Consider the following 24,608-nt stretch of genomic DNA (forward strand, 5'->3'; position numbering starts at 1 on the left):
AAACTATAACTACACATGGTCCAGCTGTCTGTTTCTGAAACATATATCACATACAAATGTACGAAGTCACAGGAAATACACAACATTAACCTAAACACTGTCATAAATATGGAGAGGGGGAAGCTAAAGGTTGCGACACTTTGTCTGTCCTCGTGTCTTCCTCTCCTTGCCGGAGAGCGTCGCACTCAGCTTAGAACTGACCGAAAATAAACCACGAAGAAGACGGAACTTCCGTGTTGTTAGCCAAAGTTGAGCTTTTATGTGTGCTAATTTAATGCTAAGCATTGTAGCCACGTTTTTTCTGACAAATAACGGTCAGGACAGCGTGTTTAGTCGTGTTCTTCACCTTACTCGTGTTGACTATATACAATTGATACATGCTAACAAGCTAGTAATGTCACTAACCACCCGGCTGAATAAGGTACAGTTAAACTTGACTAACCCCCTTTTCAAGTTAGCATTTTAAGCAATTTATATAAATACTCACACAGTATACGCTGAGGGAAAACGCGCAATTGGCTCTCTGTTAATGCATAATTTAGAAAAACACGTTTTACGTGCGTTCAGTGGCGACTATGTGATTGTTGTCAGGCATCATCAGGTGTGTTTTGTGTGTCTTTTTGCAGCTCGGAGGTTAGTGCTGTCATGTAGAGCTGCGGCCCGTGTCTATCTTCATTTCGTGCTGTTCCCACGTCTGTAGTCGTTTCAATGGGGAAAAGAAAAGACATGATTCACCCCAGGTTCCTTGGTGAGTAATCAATCAATAACATTTAAATCCAGGACTGCATGATGTAAGCACACAATGTGGTGATAACGATGATTTGGGTTCGATAGACCCAGACAGTGTTGACACAATTTTTTTTAATATGTCATTTGTATAAAATGTGTTAAAGCACTTTTATTGTTATTTCGGATAATCATTTTTAAAAAAAATTTATATTGTCACAACGTTGGAGAGAATTTCCAATGAGCAACTCAAATATTTCCCACAGTGATTTGACTGGAAAACCCTTTGATGGAATCATTAATTTAACTAAAAGCCTAAATAAAATCTCAAACTAGTTTTTAAATCCACATTTATTTATTAATCCCTCTTATCCTGTTGAAGCTGAAGGTAGTTCCAGCCTGCACAATGTTCACAAACGGAAACACAAAAAACACAAGAAGCACAAGAAGAAGCACCACGGTTTCAGCCAGGAGCCGGAGCCAGAGCCTTTGCCTGTCATGGTTCCTCGGCCTCCTCCGCAGCTCCGACTCAAGATCAAACTGGGAGGACAGACACTGGGGACCAAGAGGTGAGCACTGATGGTGATGATAATGATGGTTTGGTGATCGCTCATTGCATACATTACTTCACATCACCTTTCCTGTTGTGTCAACCAGTGTTCCCACTTTCACTGTGCATCCTGGTGTGGCCTGCCCTCCATCTCCTCTCATGATCATTGATAACAATGTTGAGGATGACGACGACGACGACGACGATGACGATCATGATGAGGATGATGACGAGCCCTCTGTGCCTCTGGAACAGTATCGAGCCTGGCTGGGTGAGTTAGATTAGAACAAGACTCAGTAGATATATACTCACGGTAACTGACTAGTTGTCGGTAACATCTATACATACACATACTAAAACTGATATGGCATATGTCAAATTGCAAATTTCAAGGCTTAACAACAGGATTTAATTTTGCTAGTAGAAGAGTATGTCTCTTTTTATATAGTGTATGGTCTTATAATAATTAAATGCCAAGAAGCAGCGATAATTTCCATGTCCTGGTTTGGACAATAAAACCATCGTGTTGTTGTCTTGTGTCAGATGAAGACAGCAACCTGGCCACTTCTCCTCTTCCAGACATGGACTCCGACTCCATGCTGGGTGGACCCGTGGATGAGGAAGAGCGATGGCTTGATGCTCTGGAGAAGGGAGAGCTCGACGACAATGGGGAGCTGAAGAAAGAGGTCGATGAGTCTTTGCTCACAGCCAGACAGGTAAGCAAGAAAAGAAAAACAGAGTGGAAAGATTCATATGTAAGTGCACATTTTCCTGAGTGTTTTTTTTCCTTTCTTACACAGAAAGCACTGTTACACAAGCAGCAGAGCCAGCCGCTCCTGGAGCTCCCCATGGGCTACAAGGAGAAGGAAATGACTGCAGAGATGATGCAGAAACGAGAGGAGCGAGCTCGAAAGAGGCGCCTGCAGGCTGCTAAGAAAGCTGAGGATAGCAAGAACCAGACTATAGAGAGGCTGACGAAAACTAGCAAAGCTAAGATCAAGAGCATGAAGGAGAAGAAGTCCAAGCAGAGCCAGTGCCCAATGGTCCGATACAGTGACTCAGTCCAGGGAATGGCTATCTCTTTCCCAGCAGGAGTCCCTGCTCCTGCTCCAGCTCCTCCCTGTCCTCCATCTCCAGCCCCGCTGAGCTGTGGTGTTGGCAGCTGCACCAACCGGAAGAAATACTCCTGCTCGAAGACCGGGGTTCCTCTCTGCAGCCTCGACTGTTACAGGAGGAACCTGCTGCTCATTCAGAGCACAGCATGAACTTGAAATGGACTTGGATGAAATTCTGCATCACTGGAATGTGATGAGTAAGCATCCATTTAAAACACTGATGTAGAAGAATTTGAACTTTAACACTTGAAGCATTGTCAGGACTTTGAGTACAAGTGTCATGTACATTGTGTACCCCTCATTTGCCTTTTTCTGTGTCATATTTATAATGATAATAATAATGGCTTTCCTTGCAGTGATCCTTCACAATTAAATCCAGATTTCAAATCAATATTTTATGATTTGATTGTTTGTACAAGATAGGAGAATATGGAAAAAAATACTTCTCAATGATTATGACATTTTGGTTTGGAAGATTGAATCAAAGAAATATATATTTTAATCTCAAGTAATGTTGATTTTTGGCAACAAAGAGTCGGTTTCCATACAAAACTGTACAAGCTGTTAAATTAATAAAAGCAGTTCTCTCCCAACGTTTCATACAATTTGTGAAAATAAACACAAACTTTGTCAGTTTTGCTCTGCCAACATGGATATGTGTGCAGCAGCAGCAGCTTAATCATTTGTATTAGTCTAGTTTTGATGGAAGCTCTTACACCAGCATGTCTGAGGTCTTCATGTTTCCTGGTTTGATGTCCTGGTGTGAACTTGAGGCCAGCAGCCAGCCTGCTATTTGGTCATGCTCTGCTCTTATCTGCACAAACAGCACATTGTCAGACACCACACACGCAGACTTCCTTTAAATCATGAGCTCAAAATCCCCACGTTTCTGTCCATAAAGTTTAGCTTTTTTTTTTTCCTGAGAATGCACAATAAATGCTTCACGAGTCCAGAATCCATCACCGTCTCTAATCCAAAGAGAAGTGATATATTATAAGGCCAGACCGAACGAGAGTCTGAAGGCCATCTCCACAGGAACCTCCGCCACCGAGTCATGGAAACACACATAGAATTCCTGAGGGATGGGCTCCAGTAACATGCGTCTGAAAGTCAAAGAGAAAAGAAGAAGGAAAAAGAGTTAAGAGTGGAGACATGTGGCTAAAATAGTGAAAGCAGGACTCCTGAAACTAAGCTTTATGATACAGTCCATTTGACACATCTGATCATTATTATAGCTTATTCCAGACATAATGTGTCTTCCCAACCCCAGTGTTATAGTATCTTTCCTTATTTCTACAGCCACTGTTACAAGGGACAGACATACCCTATGACCCAGTAGGTCATGGTGGGAGCAGGTTTCCTCTGGTCGGTCCAGTTCTCTGGTTTACACTGGAACAGGACACCGTGTTCCTTCACGGGTCCCAGACCCCAGCCTCCACCCTGAGGCCTGTCTGCTGCCCGGCGACCCTGAGGGAAGAAAGATCACATGGACCATTGACTCCAGTGGTTTAATCCCTAACTAAGTGAGTAGAACAACTCACCCTGGGCGGCAGGCTCTGCTGAAACGCGGCACGTATGGAGAGGCAGCAGTGGTGGAAGTTGCGGATGAGCTGCGGGTGAATGGAGCCGCTGAGCTGAGCCACTTCTCTGTGAGTAGGAGCGATGAAGATTCCCTGGACGCTTTCCATCAGGACGTAGTGGAACAAGGTGTTCTCAGCACCTGAGGACAGTCTGTCACAAACACAAGGACACAACGTCATGGTCACAGAGAGGGCCGGTGCTTTATTTTGTTCAAGGTTTTAACACAAATTAGGTCTAATTTGTTGTTTTTAGCAAATTATTTCTCTTTATTATAATACAACCAGAAAATGCAGTCAATATGTGTGCAGTATTAAATAAAACAGCCCCTACAGGCTGAAGTGTCCAGTATTAAGGGTGACCTACACCTCTTCCTCTACCTTGATTTTAAAGACTGTTTTACATAATTGATGACCTAATTGGAGTGAATACATTATTGAAACGATGGGAAAGAGCTGGTTTGGTTCTCAAATGACACATAACAGAATTTATTAGTAATAATATATATAATAATTGATAGTCATTTAAACTTTGCTAATGCCTTTGATTAGATTAAGAACCCTTTAAGTCCCGCAAGGGGAAATTCAATTCTGCAGTGAGTTAGTGAACACACACAGCACACAGTGAGGTGTAGAACATGTAACCCAGCGCAGTGAGCTGCCATGCCAGTGAGCAGCGCTCGGGGAGCTGTGAGGGGGTTAGGTGCCTTGCTCAACAGCACTTCAGCTGCGGACTGGTCAGGGATTGAACCGGCTACCTTCCGGTCTCGAGCTCGAAGCCCTAACCATTAAGCCACAGCTGCCCCATTAAGCCACAGGTGCCTTTGCACAGCACTGTCCATGTATAAAGGACATGAAAATTATTTTTCACTTACTTCATGGTCTTGTACATCTCCTCCGTCTCCCTCTCAGTCAAGGTTTTCTTTAAGGTGCCCAGGTAAAATGGGTTTGGATGCTTCATCCTGGGAATCTGGTACCAACAACAGTGAGACAGAACATTGTATTTCAGTGCAATATAATGTCACAGAATCATTTACTTTTCATAATATCAAATGTCTGGTATTTCTGATAGCATCAATTGGCATTTTTAAATTCAAGTCGATTTACGTTTATGAGGAAATAGTTACGATTAGAGCCCCCTGGTGGCTTAATTGTAAAATTGCAGCATCCCTTGTTCATGTTTGGTCGATGGAGTTCGATCCATGTCAGTCCCTGCTTATTTGGGATCAAACAAAATAATATAATTTGCACTTCTCTGAATATGCCTTTAAATGCTCCACATATTTAATTTGAATTATAATTAAAGGCTAGAGTGTAATAGTGATGAGGGTTTATTCGATAACACTGAATATACCACGAAACAGTATATTTATAAAAGTGATATGATGACTTAAAAATAGAAACTGTTTGGTTTTCATAGCCATAAAATAAGCCTTTTATGTGGCCAAAGCATGTGGTTCATGTTTTGAATTAAAAGCCTAGTGTGCGAACAAAGAAGAACAAGATACTTTCTGGCATGTGAGTTACATTCTGCAGCATCACATGAGTTGTAACTAATTCTTACACAAAGGGCCTTTAATTCCTTATATTTTGTCATAATCTGACTGGTACTCCACCTTGAAGAGGCCTCCGCTTCCTCCACTTCCATCAGACCCTCCAGACCCCAGAGAGTCTCGTCGCCCCATCAGCTTCCTCGCTGAGTCCGGAGTAGAGTGTGGACTGAAGCCTGGAGCCATTGACGAACTGGACCCTGAACCGGCATCCATTTGTCCCTCACTGCCGCTGTCTGATAAGCTCCTCTGAGGACTCGACTTCCGGGACTTCTCCCCAAACAGGCTACGGCCTCTGGATCCCAACGTTGGGCCTTTAACCGCTCCGGATAGTTTGCTGAAAACAGGGGAGGAAGAGGCCAGACTGTCCAGACGGTCGCGGGCTGCGGCAGCAGGGAGGAACCAGTCGGCGCAGGAAAGGCAGGGAGCAGGTGGAGCATTCAGACGCTCTTCAATGCCTGCCTCCAACGCCTCCAGCTGCAGCAGGGTGGCCTTCACCTGAGGTCAGAACGTACGTTTGAGCGTTTTTCTTAAGGTATCCTTGTTTTTTTGTTTGGTAATGAAACTACAAGACACACAAAGCTGTAGTTTTCTTCATGTGTGTAAAAAATGTAAGTTATACCTGGTCCACGTAAACACAGTCAGGTCCTGGAGAGCCCAGAGCTGGGGAAGCACAACCGCCTGCTTCTAACAGCACACACTGCATGAAGTGTCTCTGAGGTGGAGACGAGGACAAACAAAAGGACACATAATAATTTCTATAAGGAAGGGATAATAATACAATGTTAAACACATGACAGCACACAGTAAAGTACCAATATAAGTGCATTAGAATTATTGTGCAGGCCTCACAATAACATACTAGTTAATCTTACAACACAATATAACATATAAAATACTTTTTTACAGGTATTACACCATGTTTCAGTTTCAGATTTATCTTAAATACATGTTAAAAGTTGACATGTTAAAAGTTCAGTTGCTACAATAAGTTAAATTGTTTCATTAAATAATGCAAAAAGCTAAATGTAACCACAATTGATTGGGATATGGCTACAATCCTACAGCTGCGTTTTCCATCTCGAACATCCACACCAGGAAATAAAACCCACCAGAGTCTGATTGAACTGCCTCAAGGAACATTTCAAACAACACACGCAACAAGAATGACCAAAACAATGCCCAGGCAGTGATTTGCCTCCTTACCAGCCCCACTATGAGCAGGAAGTGTCGTCCTTGTGGCAGGCCGAAGCCCGGAACAGCGCCACCACCGTTTGCTCTCTGCTGAGGGAACACCTCCCTCCAGATGACCAGCTGACCCACGCGCTGCTCAGAGGCCAGCGGCAGCAGACAGTAGTGCTGACAGTACAGGCACACGTCTAGCAGGTCGTCTTTGGGCAGGTGGTTGGCAATCAGGTACGACTGCAAGATTTGAGAGGTGCAGGGTTTCAAACATTTGTAAACAAACGAGAAAAACAATCCTCTTAGACACTAGCTATAATCAAAACTTAATCATTTCAACATGCTAAGAAAACAATACTGAGACGGTGAGCATACATTTGGACAGTAGAAGATAAATAATTCTTATTATCTATGTGACAAAGCAATTTTCTACATGAATATTTGATTGTCCCATGTTGAAAATGCGTACTTTGTCAACAGTAATCAAGTGGTCCGTGAACAGCAGCTTCAAACACAGCTTCTGTTTCCTTCACCATGCAGCTCCAATCAAGTTTCCCTGGATGCAGTCTGGGAGCGTGGACCCCAGTTTTTGAAACTTGCATAAATAATATATGGCAGAAATTGTAAGAAGCCACACAATGGTCCGATGTCTACCTCTTTGTAAAAAATAAAATGAGCAGTTCCCATTATTTATATTGTTAAGGATAGAAATAAGTGAATGCAGATAACAGTGATGAAGTTGCACACACTCACTGTCCTTCTCCATTTACAACTTAATAATTGATGAGAGTAATTTGTCTCAGAGTCGGAGGACACGCTCGACATGTTATCACGTGTGAACAGCCCACAGTCTGCACACGGTCACTCATTTAAGCCGTCTAGACAGTGGTATACCATCAGGGCAGGATACAGATATTCTGCCTCAAAGCGAATGACACTGAAGACTGTGAAACCAACCTTGTAGAACAAACAGGAGCCAAGAATAACGTACAGACGCCTCAGGCCAAAAAAGTCCTCTGACTGTGGAAAAAAACAACAACAACAGCACACAGGATGAGGACTTGTACTCTAGTTAAAAAAAAACAGCTCTTTGAGCTTTTTGTTGATTGTAATTTATGTGTGTAAATTTACTCCAAATAATAAAGACTCTTTCCATTCCAGTCTTACCATTTCACCAAAATCTGAAGACTCAAAATCAGAGAGCACAGTATCCACCTCCATCTTTGGGCAAATCAAACATATTTATTATTGTCATTTTCTTTACTCCTGCAGTTATCCAATAGTATGTTCATGAAGACATGAGTAAGGTTTTCATTAGATGACAACGTGCAAGTCAGAGCTTCCCAAACTTCTAAAGGTTTGAGGGCCCTAAAACATTAAATACCTAGATTTGCATTTGCCACAAGACCCACCAGAGGGCATTGGCACACACATGAGGATCCAATATTGAAATTGCAATTTGAAACAATGCAATATGTCATAGAAGAAATAATTAGATATGTGACCAAAATCATTAAGCCCTTGTCTAAAGTGACATTTTAGGCTTCTGACACAAGAGGGCGCCATAGCTGCAATTAAATTCAACCAGTCTAAACACTGATATTTGCTGTATTTATTGGATGTAGCAAATGCACCTTGATTTCCGGGGGCAGCGTGAGCCATCGGACCGCGGGCAGCCCGTCAAGGAAAAGCGTCCCTGAGACGTCCAGGGTCGGGGCTAAGGAGGTGTCCCTTAGGTGAGACGGCTGGATGAGCTGCTGGAAGAACAAGCAGAAGAAGTGGTCCAACCTCGGAGCGTGGTCTGCCTTACAGAAGGCCCTGAGGAGAACACGGTGAAGATGACAAACGGCCATGATAACACACACTGAGGAGATGAAGTGAATAAAAAGAAGAGTGATCATATTTTTAGCAACAAGTAAAGACAGAGGGGAGCGTGTATTAAATCAAGCATTAAATCATTCTATTGCTTTGTTGTGGTCGACTCATAATTCTTTACTCCCGTTTGTCTTTTATGAAAACGAGTGAGTTTCAACCATGTTTCTCAGCAGGCGCATAAGAACAGTTAAGGCAGACAAACCTGTCCAAAGAGCCGTACATCACTTTTAGTGTCCGCACCACGTCTCCAACCACCGTCTGCAGATAGAGCAGTGGGACCCTGCAGGGAAAAACGCAAAAATGTCAAACACAGACCTGGATCTTCTACAACTGGTTTGTGTTCCTCAGAAAATGGATCAAGATGTGCATTAACGGGATTATTACTCAACCAAGATGGTGATTGACTGGGCTGCTAAAAGAGAGACGTCGGTTTATATGAGTCATCTCAGGAGACCTTTTAAAACCACATGCTCCCTCAAAAACGTGTCCAACCTGCCAATAAGTGACAGAAATGAGCACATGTGCACAATGGTTTCGCAGATCGCGTTCCTAAAAATGCTTCCTCTGGCACACGTCACGCTCTGCTAATTTATCACCACACCGGTATCATTACCTCGATCTAAAAAACGATACATGCAAGATCTTTGATAATGACATCACCATGACAGAGGCTCGCAATATTTACGTCTGCATTCGATCACTTCCTTGTCTAGCATCTTCGTGCGTGTGTTGCGTGTCTGTTTGTGTCCTCTCTACCTGTCAGCAGGAAGCCCGATGACCAGCAGGTTGTTGCTTTCCTTCCAGTAGCCGACATGGACCAGATGTTTTCCTAACAGTAGAGACGAACTGAGGAGATGGAAGAGGAGACGGTGAATAATGTGTAATGATATTGTGACTGCTGGTACGCAGTATTCATTGTTGAAAAAAACAGATAATAAAACAACAAAAATGTTTAATGTCCATGTCATTGAAGACACTTTAATGCAGGGTTTCCCACTCCTGCATCCTCCATCCAGGGGCATAATGTGGACATTGTTGAACACTATAAATATCTGGGAGTGTTCATAGATAATAAATTGGACTGGACAAGAAGGGACAGAGCCGCCTGTATTTTCTGAGGAGGCTCTGCTCCTTTAACATCTGCCGGACTATGCTGAGGATGTTTTATGAGTCTGTGGTGGCCAGTGCTGTTCTGTTTGCTGTTGTGTGCTGGGGCAGCAGACCTAGCAGATGCCCACAGACTCAACAAGCTGCTCAGGAAGGCCAGTGACGTTGTGGGGGTGGAGCTGGACACTTTCATAGCTGTGTCAGACAGAAGGATGCTGTCAAAGGTGAGGGCATTCCTACAGCATGACTCTCACCCTCTCCACAACGCTCTGGTCAAACAGAGGAGCACCTTCAGTCAGAGACTGATTGCTCCTAAATGCACCACAGAGCATAACCCTAACCCGCCACAGGAAGTCATTGTCAAACAAACAAACAAACTATAATTACCCATTCTCATCTAACTTCTTTCATTTGTTTATACTTGCATTCACTGTATATTGTATATATTTCCAGATTTTCTACTTTATTATTGTATTTTATTTTATTATTTATCGTATTGTTTATTTTTTCATTTAGCTTATTGCCTATTTTACTGTTTTATTTTATTTATCTGTATATCTAGCTCTTGTTTGTACTTTCGCTCACCTCTCGACCCACGTGTACTTATGAATCATTTGAGCACCTTACTCTAAGTCTGTTAGACTCAAGTATTAAACAGAATAACAGACTCCAGCTTATCGTTGTATACCGACCACCGAACTCCTACTCCGACTTTTTAAGTGATTTTGCAGAATTTTTATCTGATTTAGTTCTCTGTTCAGATAAAATCATCATAGTAGGTGATTTTAATATTCATGTGGACATAGCCAATAATAGTCTTGGCTCGTCTTTTAAAGCTTTGCTTGAATCAATTGGCTTCAAGCAGCAGGTTAACAAACCAACACATCGTTATGGACACACACTTGACCTTATCTTGACGTATGGTATTGACATACGTAACTTGGTAGTATTTGATGAGAATCCTTTGATATCGGACCATTGTCTGATCTCATTCGAGGTTGTACTTACTAATGTTACTGATCCTAAACAGCAGCATTATTACAGTCGCTGTTTATCCGACAGTTCAGTTGAAAAATTCACTGAACAGCTCTCGTCTGCCCTCCAGCCATGTTTTATCACAGAGGATGACTATAGAAACATCACTCCCACGGAACTTAATGGAATAGTGGATAACACAAATTTAACCTTGCAAACAGTTCTAAACACTGTTGCTCCTCTTAAGAGAAAGGTTATCACCCGGGACAAGTCTGCCCCATGGTACACAGCCCAAACTCGAGCGTTAAAGCTCAGTACACGGAAGTTAGAAAGAACGTGGCGTTCCACACATAATGACAGTCACTATGTCTTGTGGAAGAACAGTTTTGATATATATAAAAAAGCTCTTAGACATGCAAGAACTTCTTATTACTCAGGTTGCTCTTAGTTAAAAAATAAGAGCAACCCCAGGTTCCTTTTCAGCACTGTAGCCAGGCTGACGGAGAGCCATGATACAACGAATCCATCGATCCCTCGATCGCTGAGTAGTAATGACTTTATAACATTTTTTAACGATAAGATAGAAACGATCAGAGATAGAATTACCAACCAGTTTAGTACAGCGAGCCTAGACTTAATTGCGGCTCCAGCTTTACATGTACTGAATCATTTTATTCCTATAAGCCTCCGGGAGCTGACCTCACTGGTCTCCTCCTCTAAACTAACTACATGTCAGTTGGACCCTATACCAGCTAGACACCTTAGAGAGGCTCTACCACAAGTTGGTAATATTTTACTAGATCAAATAAATATGTCTTTACTGAGCGGCTGTGTCCCAAAGGCCTTTAAGATGGCAGTAATTAAGCCATTACTTAAAAAGCCTTCTCTCGACAGTAGCATTCTGAGTAACTATAGACCGATCTCAAACCTTCCTTTTATTTCAAAGATTTTAGAAAAAGCTGCAGCCACACAGTTGTGTAATCACCTGTGTAGCAATAATGTATTTGAAAAGTTCCAGTCTGGGTTTAGAACCCACCATAGTACAGAGACTGCACTACTTAGAGTAAAAGATGATATTCTTATGGCCTCTGAAAAAGGACAGGCTTCTATACTGGTTCTGTTGGATCTCAGTGCAGCATTTGATACAATAGATCATGAGATCCTGCTACATAGACTAGAACAAGACGTTGGGATTAGAGGATCGGCACTTGTCTGGTTCAAGTCCTATTTATCGGACAGATTTCAGTTTGTTAGTGTAAACGAGGAATCCTCCATACTCACTAAGGTCAACTACGGAGTTCCTCAGGGTTCTGTGCTTGGACCTATTCTTTTTACCCTGTACATGCTGCCATTAGGCAACATTATCAGGAAACACAACATAGATTTTCATTGTTATGCAGATGACACTCAGCTATATGTATCTGCACGACCGGACGACCCAAACCCATCTATTAAACTCCAGGATTGTCTCATAGACATACAGACGTGGATGACTCGTAATTTTCTGATGCTTAACACAGAAAAAACTGAGGTCATGGTCCTTGGGCCAAAAGATATAAGAGCAGCACTTGGAGCTCTAAACCTAGGCAGTAACACTCCAGTCCCTTGCACTACAGTAAGGAACCTAGGAGTCCTGTTTGACCAGGATTTATCGCTGGATGAACATATTAAGCATATATGTAGAACAGCCTTCTTCCACCTTCGCAACATCAAGACAATTAGAAATATTATATCAAGACAAGACTCTGAGAAACTTATCCACGCCTTTATAACCTCTAGGCTGGATTACTGTAACTCCTTACTGTCTGGATGTCCTAGTAAGTCCCTGAGAAGCCTTCAACTTGTCCAGAACGCAGCAGCACGAATACTGACTGGAACCAGACGACGTGACCATATAACTCCTGTCCTGGCTTCTCTTCACTGGCTCCCAGTGAAAAGTAGAATCGATTTTAAAATACTTCTACTTACATACAAGGCCCTGAATAATCAGGCACCTTCTTACATTTGTGACTTAATCACTTTATATCAGCCGAATAGACTACTGGTTATTCCTAAAATAACTAGAAGTAGAATCGGTGGTAGAACATTTAGCTACCAGGCTCCTCTCCTGTGGAACCAACTTCCACTTTCAGTCAGACAGTCTGACTCGGTCTCTGCCTTTAAGGTGAGACTGAAAACCTACCTTTTTAACATAGCCTATAGTCGAAGCTAGATCAGGTAGTCCTGATTAGAATAGTCTATCTTATGCTGCCATAGGCTTAGACTGCTGGGGGAATTTCCCATCATGCACTTAGAATGAGCACACAGACTTTGCACGAGCCGCACTTTCTCTACCCCGTCCTCGATTTTTCATCCCTCACCACTTACCCGATGTACCCCCATGAGATGTAGCACATAAATCTACATATAGCACATCTCTAACTGATTTTAATCTCTTACAGTTCTGCTGACACCAGTGAACGACATGAGGTCAGGACAGGAAAGAAGACTCCGTCATCCTCAAGTCTCTGACCACAACAGTCTTCACTACAGGCTGTGATAAACCCAGTGATCCAGATGATCCTGGCATTTAAAGACTTTTTCACTTTTTATTCTTTGTCATTGTGTATTGTATGTTTTGGGTAACATCTACTGCACGTCTGTCCGTCCAGGGAGTGGATCCCTCACCTGTGGTTCTCCCTAAGGTTTCTACCCTTTTTCCCTTTTACAAGGGTTTTTTTATTTATTTATTTTTTTTTTTTTCCCTGGTAGTTTTTCCTTACCCTGGTCGAAGGTCTAAGGACAGAGGATGTTACCAACCCTGTGAAGTCCCGTGAGACAAACTATGTTTTGTAAACTGTGGGCTATATAAATAAAGATTGATTGAGATTGATTGATTGTTTCCTCATGCTGTATTTTCTTCTTACTTTGTACGGAGCATCTGGAACAAAAACATTACCCCACGGGGATTAATAAAGTATTCTGATTCTGATTCTGATGGTCCTGGGGAGCCACTGCCCTACATGTTTTAGATGTTTCCCTGCTCAAACACACCTGACTCAGCCAGGACCAGGAGTGAGAAACCCTGTTTTAATGTCACGAAGAACCAGTTTGATGCCAAATATCTGATTGGAAAAATGATTTATGATTACAGATTATTTATGACTACATTTTATGTAGTGGAACCATAAAACACTACATTTGGACTATGCTGCTTCCCATACCTGATGATCCTCCCTCCTGTAACATTCTCCAGCATGTCACACAGAGTGAGGAAGATCCCTCTCACACCTTTGAGCTGAGTGGACGCTTCAGACACTGGGTACTGGTACAAGATCTCCTCCTGCACACACACACACATATTATATATATTTTGCTAATGTGGATTATCTGGTTGGTCTTTTGTCATGAAAACACATGCAGTGGAGACAAAAGTCTTAGGTTATACGTTCAGCAAGGAAAAAAAACTGTTGGATGCAGCAGTTACCAAAAATTCTGCCTCTTTAGAGTTATGGACAGTAAAGAAGAATGAATGGATGAGTTGAGAACCAAGTTTGGTTTGCTCATATTGGAACAAACAAAAAAAGAATGTCACTTTAAGGATGAACGTCACTAAAACGAGAGAAAAAAAACAGATTCAGGAAATACAGGAATTTGACCAACGCTGTGGAAAACTCTCATCTGTGTTTTTAGAATTGGAAGCGCACAGCATGGTTATTCCTTGATTTACTATGAAGGCTTTTATTTTAACAACTTTAAGATATACAGGACCATTTCTTGGTGCAGATGAAGTGTATTATTGTGATAGTTGGGAAGCCTTGGGTGGGTGCTGAGAGGGTCAGGGAACAAAGTGGTGGGTGAGGGGGGGATTAAAACCTTGAATTAGTGCACATTCACAGCCTTGGCAACCACAACAAAAAGACAACCAGCTGCCTTGTGGAGTGAAAAGCCATGCACGGGAGTCCACTAAGAGTCTGAGAGCACTGCTGACAAATGACCAAAACAGTAAACCCCCTTAAGCTGCATCTCGAGCTCATGTCACACAATCATCACACCAAAAATACCACAGCACATTACGGCCTCTCCGATTTCTGCTACCCTGCAATCTCAGATATCAAAGTGGAGCACGACACTGTCATTTAGAAAATCAACCACAGGCCGATGTGGCTCTATCTCCTCTGATGTTAACGTCAAGATGAAAAAATAATAATCTGGCGTGCAGATACATAAAAAGAAACTGCAGAGCTGTGACGTACAAACATAAAGCTGCCAATAGTCCCCAGGGAAAGAATGATTACAGTGCAAAAGGTGTATATAAGCAAAACCTTTGTTAAGAATCAACATGGTATATGTAGGACACAAATGGATCCAATTTAAAAAAAAAGGATATGTGTTATTTTCTTTTAAGTCTGCTTCACTATAGAGAGTATAAAGTTTGCAGCATTAACATGATGGATCATTTATTGACAGGAGCAGCGCTCGGAGCGTCACTCCGCAGCTTATCCCGTTTCTCTCCACTGGTTTCCTGTCAATCTGTCCCCACAAAGACGCTGGACGCCGTCCAGAGCAGTAGTTTTTCCTGAGGAGTCTGACTCGCAGCGCAGTAATTCAGAGAGAGCTCCACACTCCTAGATACTCAATCATCAGGACACACGGTGGATGATTGTGGATAATAAAACTAGTCTAAGCTGTGTAGTTTTTAGGTTTTCTGTGAATAACTTGCTTTATCTTCAAAGGTACGGAACAAAATCTGGTCAGGGTGATGATTATGATGACAGATTTTTTTTCTTTATCATTGATGATATTATTCACTCTAAATTGACCCCAGCCACAGCTCTTAGCACCCACTGCACCAGTCTTTCCCAAGTGGCAAAGTGATGTTTGCTATTTTTGTGCCTTCTTGGCAAGTGTGCAGCCACTGCCACAATGCTAACAGTGATCAACACATTTTTCTAATGGTAAACACATCTTTCATGTTACAGCAGCAGGAGTAGAGCCCCTTTAGCCTCGTCTGTGAGACCTTTTTCTTGACAAGTTCATCCAGAATTTAGAGGAATTTAGTTGATTTCGGGATCTCTGTCCTACTTTAACAAATACCAACTTGCATATATTTCTTTATCTTTTATTTAATCACATCTCTACTGCTGCACATTATCTACTTGGAACTCATCAATGTACATTGTGCTATTGCATTGTCAACATCCAGTATAACCATTATTATTAATGCTGCCAAGTTTGCAGTAAACACTCACCATTTCTGGGACTTATTTCAAGATCCAAGCGTATGATAAACTGACCTCCTCCTGCGGCGACGCCGAGTCCAGTTGAAGTGACAGGTACATGGCGACGTGCGGGATGTGTCCTATGGACATCTGGAGTTCGGCCGTGTCCTCCCCCCACAGCAGACGCACCAGCTGGCTGACTGGAGGGGAGGACTTTGTCTTGCGCGTTGATGAAGCGTCGCTGCCATCAACTGGAGCCTCAGTCTCCAAGGTCAACCTCACCTGGAAAACGGAGAAGGGGATTTTGAAAATCGAGTAATAGAACACGGGCAGAAAATGTGTGGGAAAAAAACAACTCTTCTGTTATAATAGAAGTGGACAAGCCTGCTTACCACTTTCTGAGTTTTCTTTGATATTTTATTTTACCATGGCTCCACAATAATGATGATGAAGATAATGAGGTTTTTCTTTTTTTACTAGAGACGTGCATATATGCTGTGCTTCAATCATCACACAGTAATTGAGGGAAAAGAGGCAGAAAAGAGAAAACCATTATGGGGGATTGTCAGAAAAGAAAGCGACACCAACATCTCGAGAAAACCACAGCAAAAAAAAAAGCAGTGTGTGTGTTTGACTAAATTAAAACCAGACCACTGCGAACCCGAAAAACAGTGGCAAGAAAACAGTCCGGTTATCTTCTCTCATATGTGCTGCGTTCTTTTTTCCTTTCTTTTCTTTTTTTCCCCACTTTTCTTTTCATACCCCAGTGCTCTATTTTACATTGTCGTTCGTTCAAGTCACAGTGGAAACAGAAACAGAGCTGCGTGGAAATCCAGCAGGCACGCACATGGAAACATGTGCCGTCAAGATGCACAGGAGGAAGAGACGGGCGCAGCTCTCTGTGTGTGATGTCTCTGTTTACAAGAGACATAATGTGCCGACCACCTATTACTACACTACCTATCATTAATCATACAACGAAAAGGTGGAAATTTGTCGTATACATTTCCTTTGATCACCATCTTAAATTTGATGTGAAAACTGGAGCTGTTGTGAAACGGGGGCTCTCCTCCTACACCTGTTTTATCAATCTTTTACTCCAGTGTTTCTTTTATTTGCCGGTTTCCGAGCCCGAGAGTTTAAGACCAGAAGAGCCTGAACAATATTGTAAAAATCTGAAGAAACCAACCAACAAATCCTGTGAATGGTATTAAGCATTCTTGCTTGTAGGATTAAGCACGCTTGTAGGAAAGTTTACTCTGTTTGTCCATTCAGCTGTCAATAATTTTCTGTTTTTATACTGCTTATCGTATCGTATTGTCTTGTTTTTAACTTGTGAGACTTGCTTGGCTCTTGTTGTACTTCCCTGATTGTGTATGCAGCTTTGTGTTGTCTTAACTACTTAACTATTTTCCCATCCTGGTGTAATGAATTTGTGTGAAGTGAACTGGAAAAGCTTTCATTTAATACATTCAAATGTTTATAAAAAGGGTTAAAACAGGCCGACAGACACACACTGAAGTGGTCACAGACTGTGTCGACTCCAGGCTGAGACCTGTCAGCGATTCACAGACCGTCTCCGGGTCTGAGCTGATGTTAATTCAAGTAAATCAGAACCAAAAATCCAGATGTGGGAAATGTATCCTAAAGGGTGGCACGATCTGGCTAAAACCACTGGTCAGGGAAAAACTGATTTGCGAGTGGTGAATGAATAAGGTTCCACTGTGTATTAGGTCATTCAGTTCAGAGTTTAACAGTCCCGTTCTTCAACTTTCCGTTGCTTTCACTTGTTTTTTATTAAACAGCTGCAGGCAAAACAAACAAAACAACAGCTTCACCCAAGCAAGGCCCCCTCCTGGTTTTATTGATAGCAATTACTCCGTTTCTTTTCCTGCTCTAAAATAAAAGGAAATGTCTTATAAAAGCAATAAAGTGGGTATGAAGACTTTTCCCTCACTGAGGTACTTGGAATAAAAGCTGAGAGACAGGCCAAGCGCTGGAGGTTCTGCTGGGATTTGACCTCAAACCACGAGGGAGTTTGCAGATCCAGTTATGAATTTTAACCGCTCCGTCTTTACTGGACACGCCCCGGCTATATTTTGGTGTTTGACTGAAACACGGAATATGAAACATGACATTTATCAAGCGATCCGTGTCTGTTTTACAGAGAGAGAGACATTCTGCCACTAACAAAAGGCTCATTAGTTTGCTTCAGCAACTCACCAAGAAAGGCTTTAATTCGAAAACGGTGAAGTCTAACGTTTTCCCCAGTCCTTAGACCATATGGTGCCTTAACCAAATATGTGTGCGGGAAAAAAAACGGATCATATTCCCTGGTCAGAAATGTCCAAACTGTATTTTTCTAATCCAACGATGACTCCAAGAACTCCCTGAGGCTGTCAGCACTAACCACAGGCCACCCGCCTCTCCAGCAGGCGCCTACATCTGGGCTCCCAGCCATTCTATCCAGAGATATTATTAAAGACGAGTACTGGTGGTGCACCATTTGAGGTACCATTACCTTTCAACTGGTGTCTTGCTCACTTGCAGTCTTGTGAGTGTGAGGTGAGAGCATAGGCAAGGATTGTTAAATGGATTTTAACGCCAGTGCATCCTCACGATGCAGGAAATAGGTTTTCTGACACGAAAGAAGAAAACACAAGGAAATTTTCGAAGAGTTGAACTTTAAATTTGGGAAATAATTGGATAAAGAGCTTGAATGGGCTAACTGCAGCACTTTCCCCCCCTCTCTCATCATAAATAATAAGGATGTGGTTAAACTGGAGTGTGCTCTCACTGAAATTCCACTCTGTTGATGTCAGTCGTTGAGCATGCACTCATGGACGGACACATGCATGAAAGAGAAACTGTTTTTGTCGCGTGTTGGTAAAAGCCACGCTGCACTGACTTTAATATTAATATTTGCTCCAACCATAATAAGCACCACACACACAACACAATCATTCTGTCAGCAACACAACTCTATTTCAAGGTTACTGAAAGTCATCACGGTGCCCGAGAAAAGTCATACTTTTCCCCCCAAAAAAATCTCCTTTGCTCGTTTTTTCCCTACGATGTAATTTAGTTTCCGACTACATCTTCTAATCAGCTGAGCTTTCTATCCCACAGCAGCTTCCTGTGGGCACTGAAAAGAATCACGCCACAGTCCTGTCTATCCACTGTGCCTGCCATCCACCCTGTGTGCACTCTGTTATTTGCAAATTCCTACTTTTTGATGGTCTGTTGTTTTTTTTTGCAGCGCAAATGAACAACTGAGGCACAGACTGAGGATTTATTTTTTTCCACTTTGCTACCGATCAAAGCATAATGTCTCCATAATTGTTGGGTTTTTGATGATGAACAGCAGTGGTCTATGCTTTCTATGCACAATTTAGCATCTTAGAAGAACAAATGTGGTTTGAATTAATATTACGTCTATGTTTACTGTTCATTTTTCTATTCTGATTATTGTTTCTGTCTAGGTAGTCTCGGGGTCACTTGGAAACGTTCTTATTTTTGAAGGAAAAGCACTTTTTTTTCAATGAATATAACATTAAATGAATCAGAAATACACTCTATACATTGTTAATGTGGTAAATGACTATTTTAGCTGCAAACGTCTGGTTTTTAATGGAATATGTACATAGGTGTATAGAGGCCCATTTCCAGTGTTCTAATGGTACATTGTTTTTGCTAATCACGTTAGAAGGCGATTGGATTAGAAAACCCTTGAAAACCCTTGTGCAATGATGTTAGCACAGCTGAAAACAGTTTTGCTGGTTCTTTGACAAATGCAAGTGATCAACACAGCGTCTGCTGTGGGGGGAGGACACGGCCGAACTCCAGATGTCCATCGGACACATCCCGCACGTCGCCATGTACCTGTCACTTCAACTGGACTCGGCGTCGCCGCAGGAGGAGGTCAGTTTATCATACGCTTGGATCTTGAAATAAGTCCCAGAAATGGCGAGTGTTTACTGCAAACTTGGCAGCATTAATAATAATGGTTATACTGGATGTTGACAATGCAATAGCACAATGTACATTGATGAGGTCCAATGCAATTATTTTGAATAAAAATCATTATTTCTAATCTTGTCAATGTCTTGACTATATGTTCTATTCATTTTGCAACTCTTTTGATGAATAAAATTTTGACTTTTAATGTAAAACATATATGTATAGGTGACCCCAAACTTTTGAATGGTAGTGTAAATGCTATGATTTAGAAGTCTTATCAAATAAGGTTGAAATATTAACTTGTTTAATAAGCTCATCACTTAAAAGTTGCAGTGTATAAAGTTTTTTTTTCTTCAAAACATTGTGAAATCAATTCACGCAATCTTTTCGAAGCGTTTTGAATAACCATGAAGAATTTTATCTTAAATTTGACAAAAAGAAAACGGCCTGTACAAAAAAGTGAGTTTCTTAGCATGTATCTATGTTTTTGGTCAATTCACACACACACACACACACACACACACACACACACACACACACACACACACTGACCTGTGTCGGTCCCGGTATGCAGGACAGAACCCTCTCAATGTTTTCTGAGGTCACGTCCACGTCGTCCACTGCTACGAGCACGTCACCTGAACACATCACGCAGCAGAACACAAACACTTATCAGTGGCTGGATGAAATACTAAAGCCTAAGAAGATTTTGTAGTGTGAAGCAGTCAAAGAGAAAGGTTGTTATTCATAAGAAACAAACACATGGCTTTTCAACTTTTGCAAGAACAGCAAGCAGCATATTATTTCAAAAGACAATGCTCTTGATTCTGGACTATCTACAATCAAACTGTATTTACTGTAACATTTTGACCCTATTTTAGGGTGAATCGGTAAATACAAGCACAACTTTAAATCATTTGGCTGATTATAGCAAGTGCTTTACTAGGGAATCAGGAAAGTGCCATGGGTAGAGCTTCACCTGCTTGTGTGCAGGGAGGCAGACGACTACAATCTCAGAAACAGAGCTATTTCAGGTATTTAACCACTCTAATTGTTTAAGTATGTAGCTGCACTGCAAAAAAGCCTCTCTAAACAGTAACTCATGTGGGTAATCATTTGTGGTGAAGCACAACTGGCATTCCTCCGTCTGCTGGTAGAAACAGCCCGATGGTTTGCCCAGATAGAAGAAAATCACTTCAGAGATGTCCAGCTTTCAAACAGACCGGTTTCTCTAGAAGCAGGGCTGCATTTACTGTTTCTCTGGGAAATACTGAAAGCAGACGATATTTAAGTAGCCGTTAAATATCCTACACGCATATTTTAGTGCTTTTAAAAAACGTGTGGTTTTAAAAGAGAGATGAAATCGGAAACTATAATAGTTGTTTTATTGCTTTGTAAAACAGCTTGGCTTCTGACATTATGATCCCCAGAGTAAGCTACGTATTCCTTCCAAATATTATCACACTCATTAATGCATTTTTTCCTGTCATCTATAGTCATGCGCGGGTTTGACAGACTGTAATAACTGCAGCCTCATGGTGGCACTGCATTTGTGTGGGGATGCACTGATTTATCACATGTTCGTCAGTATTGGCCAAGTCAGCTGTTATCGCCCTCTTAAGGTTAAAAGAAGGTTATTTTTTGTGATGGAGGGTAGTATTAAAGGCAATTTAATACATTTGGGCCTATTTGACTATTCAAAAATTGCAGTAATGACTGTAGTTTGGATCTTAAGGGAGATAGAGACTTTTAGCAACTTCAGCTGCCGCTGCTAGATGTTTCTCAGCTTCATTATTGATGATTTTAGGAGAAACTTTCTCCCACGAATAATTGTGTTCTCCTGTGAAATAACACTTTAACATTACAGAAGACGGCACTGTTGATATCAATACTGTTGCAAATGATCAATTATTAAATTGTTTAGTATAGTTCACTAGCAGCTAGGTGTTGAAATAATGGTCTCACCGATGAGGATGTGGCCACATTTGATGGCTGGACTGTTGGGTATTAATCCATGAACAGTCAGTCTTTCCTCCTGTCTGACAAGAGTGGAGTCCCCGTGTCCTCTGGTCCATGACGGACGATGTATAACCCCCAGCAGAGCCTCCAACAGGCCTCCACTGTCAGAGAGAGGGGTCGATGAACCTCCCAGACGTTTGGGGTTGAGGTAGACACAAACTTCCTTCAGCTGCTGCTGCTGAACACTCATGCCCTGCCTTTGGCTCGGCTGGTTCTTCAGGATGGAGGCCGGTGGCGTCAGAGTCGAGCTGTCTTTACCCCCATCCTTCCCCCCTCCTCTGCGCTGAGACGATCTGCGTTTTCTCCTCAGGATCCTGGCAAGCCTCTTCAGAGCAGGCTCACCTTTTGCCCGTGAACTACACCACTGCTTCTTGTTTTGCTCTGTGATGATCTCGGCTTCCTTTTCACTGAAGCGCACATGATTAGTGGACACACCTTGGCTGGCGTTGGCCTGAGCCAATGCTGCCTCCTCTTCACCCTCACTCAGCTCCAGGTAGAAAAGCTCACCATTTTTCTGAATGTCATCCAGCCACTCTGGTTCCAAGTCACTGAGAGAAGACAAACAAAAAAAGGGGTGTTAGAAAAATCATAAATGTATCTTGTTATTGTTTTGTAGTGAATTGATTCAATGTTGGAGCTCTTTAGCAAATGCTATCTGTAGTCTTGAAACTTAAACATAAAGTGCAGGACATACTGAAGACAATGGGTGGCAGCTGGTCAGTTGCTCTTACGGTTATATTTTAATAAAATAGCTGTTCACACAGTAAAGGTGACCCTGAACTAAGACTTCCAACGTCTGTGTAGGATATAGTTTAAATGGGTGTGCATTACTTTTTTTTTTAAAGTTACTGTGCAATATATATGATTGAAACAACTTGACGTAAAGCTGCTGCGTGTACAAAATTGTAATCATCTGTTTGACCAAAAATGGTAGGTCGAATGTCAGTTTTTTTCCCCCTTTTGGTCAGTCTTCTTTAAAATAACGCTTTGAAGAACAGAACCTGTGGAGAACGGTCTTGACATGCCATCTATTTATTTCCTTATGATGGTGAGAAGCCTGCAATTATTTGAGAGGGTTTACCTCCCAAACTGAATCTCTCTCTCTCTTTCTCACACACACACACACACACACACACACACACACACACACACACACACACACACACACACACACACACACACACACACACACACACACACACACACACACACACACACACACACCTCAAAGCTATAAAAAACGGACAGAGGATGGAAAGAGTGTGGATGGAACAAAGCTGCTGATCACAGCATGTATTCTTACAAGCCGCCTCCAGCTCGTAAATCAAAATAAATGATCAAGAGTAACCACATCCCACAAGTATGTTTTACATGTAAACAATATAAACCATCAAGTGTCAGCTCTTTCTGTCTTGAGCAGCTTCTGAAGAACCCAACTGTTGATTATGTGTAAATGGGGCTCAGTGGGAAAGTTAAGAACCTAAACTGTCACACATATGCAGGTTTTTCTGTTGTGATAGCATAGCTAAGCAAAAAACACACTTCACACGAGTGAATGCTGCTTTGCTAGGAACACACAAACTACATTCAGTGACGTCTAGAACCAGGTCCAGGTCAAAAACAAGTATGTAGTCGTGTCAAATGTCGAGTCGAATAGTCAAAGAGAAGCTACAGAGTCTTAAAAACATAGTTTCATTGAATGGAACCTAGACTTTACGTGTTAAAATGTATAAAAACGTGGAGTTTTACTCAGAGTAGTCGGAGCTGCTGCAAGTCGACGATGTGGATTCACGGTCACTTCCGCTCTCGTGCTCGGCTCCGCTCACTTCCGTTTGCCCGCCACACAGAGTGGAACACTGGCCGATATTAACATTTGCCATTTAGGGGGGAAACTACGATTAAATTCCTTTATAAGTTTTCAGCAGAACGGACCGCCATAGTCTCTCGCCATGTTTATCAACGCCGGCGGCTCCTCCTGCAGCGTCACGTGACGCAGGAGCGCGTAATCTGATTGGTGGCGCCGCGGTTGCCCCTGACAACACAGAAGCTTGTGGACGGTGAACTTAGTTTTTTCCACCAGAAACGACATAATGTAATTTAAATTATTTTAAATTACTTAAGAAATACATCAGTATACATATATAAATAAATGTTTGTTTCATATATATACATATATGACTCGAAATTTAAATAAAAATAGAATCTATCTATCTATAGAGTTTTGACTATAAGCTGAGGACGTAAATGTCTTCACTAACCTGTAAAGGAGAACACTGCGAATTGAGTCGAAGTCCTCCAAATTGTTAGAGAATGAGCCTCCATTTAGAGAGCTGCTGAACATCATTTGATTGTCATGGTTTCTTCTGGATTGCGGAGTGATGCGGCTCAAAAAAAGGTCAGAAAGACTTCTTTTTTTCAGTCCTCATCCAGCGAGAGGAGACCGGTTCATTCCTCCTCCAGTCCCAGACCAGCCCCAGAGCAAATCCTCCTCCTCCTCTAGTTTCTCACGTCAATCAGAAGTGAACGCTCCAACACCGACACTATTCAAAGGCATGGATGAAGCCACATGGAGTTGTTGTTTTTTTCTTCTTCCTTTTTTCTTCCTCTTTGGTGGAGGTTTGAGTGTTTCTCCAGGCCAGCAGAGAAGGAATTTGTCCCAGTGGTTTTTTTGGCAGGTGGAGTAAAACCACGCCCACTCTGGGCAACAACACACACTGACACACACACACCCCCACAAAACATAGTATTATTCAAGTACTGGTGCAACACCA

At 42.0% G+C, this 24,608-nt stretch overlaps 2 protein-coding genes across 4 annotated transcripts; one reads left to right on the plus strand and one right to left on the minus strand.

Moving 5' to 3' along the window:
- The first annotated feature begins 257 nt into the window (after positions 1 to 257).
- On the plus strand, positions 258 to 2,955 carry ino80b (INO80 complex subunit B). Of its 3 annotated transcripts, none has more exons than XM_083885886.1 (6): positions 258 to 421; positions 627 to 748; positions 1,109 to 1,295; positions 1,384 to 1,547; positions 1,820 to 1,992; positions 2,077 to 2,955. In XM_083885886.1, exons 2-6 carry the CDS (start codon positions 709 to 711, stop codon positions 2,539 to 2,541), a joined length of 1,029 nt encoding a protein of 342 aa, XP_083742012.1. In that variant the 5' UTR covers positions 258 to 421; positions 627 to 708; the 3' UTR covers positions 2,542 to 2,955. The 3 variants fall into 3 exon arrangements, with proteins under 3 accessions (XP_083742012.1, XP_083742013.1, XP_083742014.1); XM_083885887.1 differs by having other exon boundaries at positions 1,826 to 1,992; XM_083885888.1 differs by having other exon boundaries at positions 1,856 to 1,992.
- A 400-nt stretch (positions 2,956 to 3,355) lies between these two features.
- On the minus strand, positions 3,356 to 24,178 carry intu (inturned planar cell polarity protein; the record flags this gene model as incomplete). The annotated part of the gene is made up of 17 exons (XM_083905540.1): positions 3,356 to 3,494; positions 3,716 to 3,858; positions 3,933 to 4,122; positions 4,844 to 4,938; positions 5,585 to 6,016; positions 6,141 to 6,233; positions 6,725 to 6,940; positions 7,658 to 7,720; positions 7,868 to 7,921; positions 8,335 to 8,518; positions 8,778 to 8,855; positions 9,332 to 9,421; positions 13,861 to 13,979; positions 15,934 to 16,140; positions 20,371 to 20,456; positions 21,784 to 22,385; positions 24,096 to 24,178. The coding sequence occupies 17 exons, from the start codon at positions 24,176 to 24,178 to the stop codon at positions 3,383 to 3,385; spliced, it is 2,847 nt and encodes a 948-aa protein (XP_083761666.1). The 3' UTR covers positions 3,356 to 3,382.
- Between the last annotated feature and the right edge of the window lie 430 nt (positions 24,179 to 24,608).

This window comes from Microchirus variegatus (genome assembly GCF_963457635.1).
Source record: "Microchirus variegatus genome assembly, chromosome: 2".
Taxonomy (NCBI): Eukaryota; Metazoa; Chordata; class Actinopteri; order Pleuronectiformes; family Soleidae; genus Microchirus; species Microchirus variegatus.

Excerpts from the sequence above, each read along its gene's own strand:
- ino80b (XM_083885886.1), top strand. The coding sequence starts at position 709 with ATGGGGAAAAGAAAAGACATGATTCACCCCAGGTTCCTTG. Across the intron at positions 1,296-1,383 it reads CAGACACTGGGGACCAAGAG|TGTTCCCACTTTCACTGTGC; the intron begins GTGAGCACTGAT and ends TGTGTCAACCAG. Across the intron at positions 1,993-2,076 it reads CTTTGCTCACAGCCAGACAG|AAAGCACTGTTACACAAGCA; the intron begins GTAAGCAAGAAA and ends TTTCTTACACAG.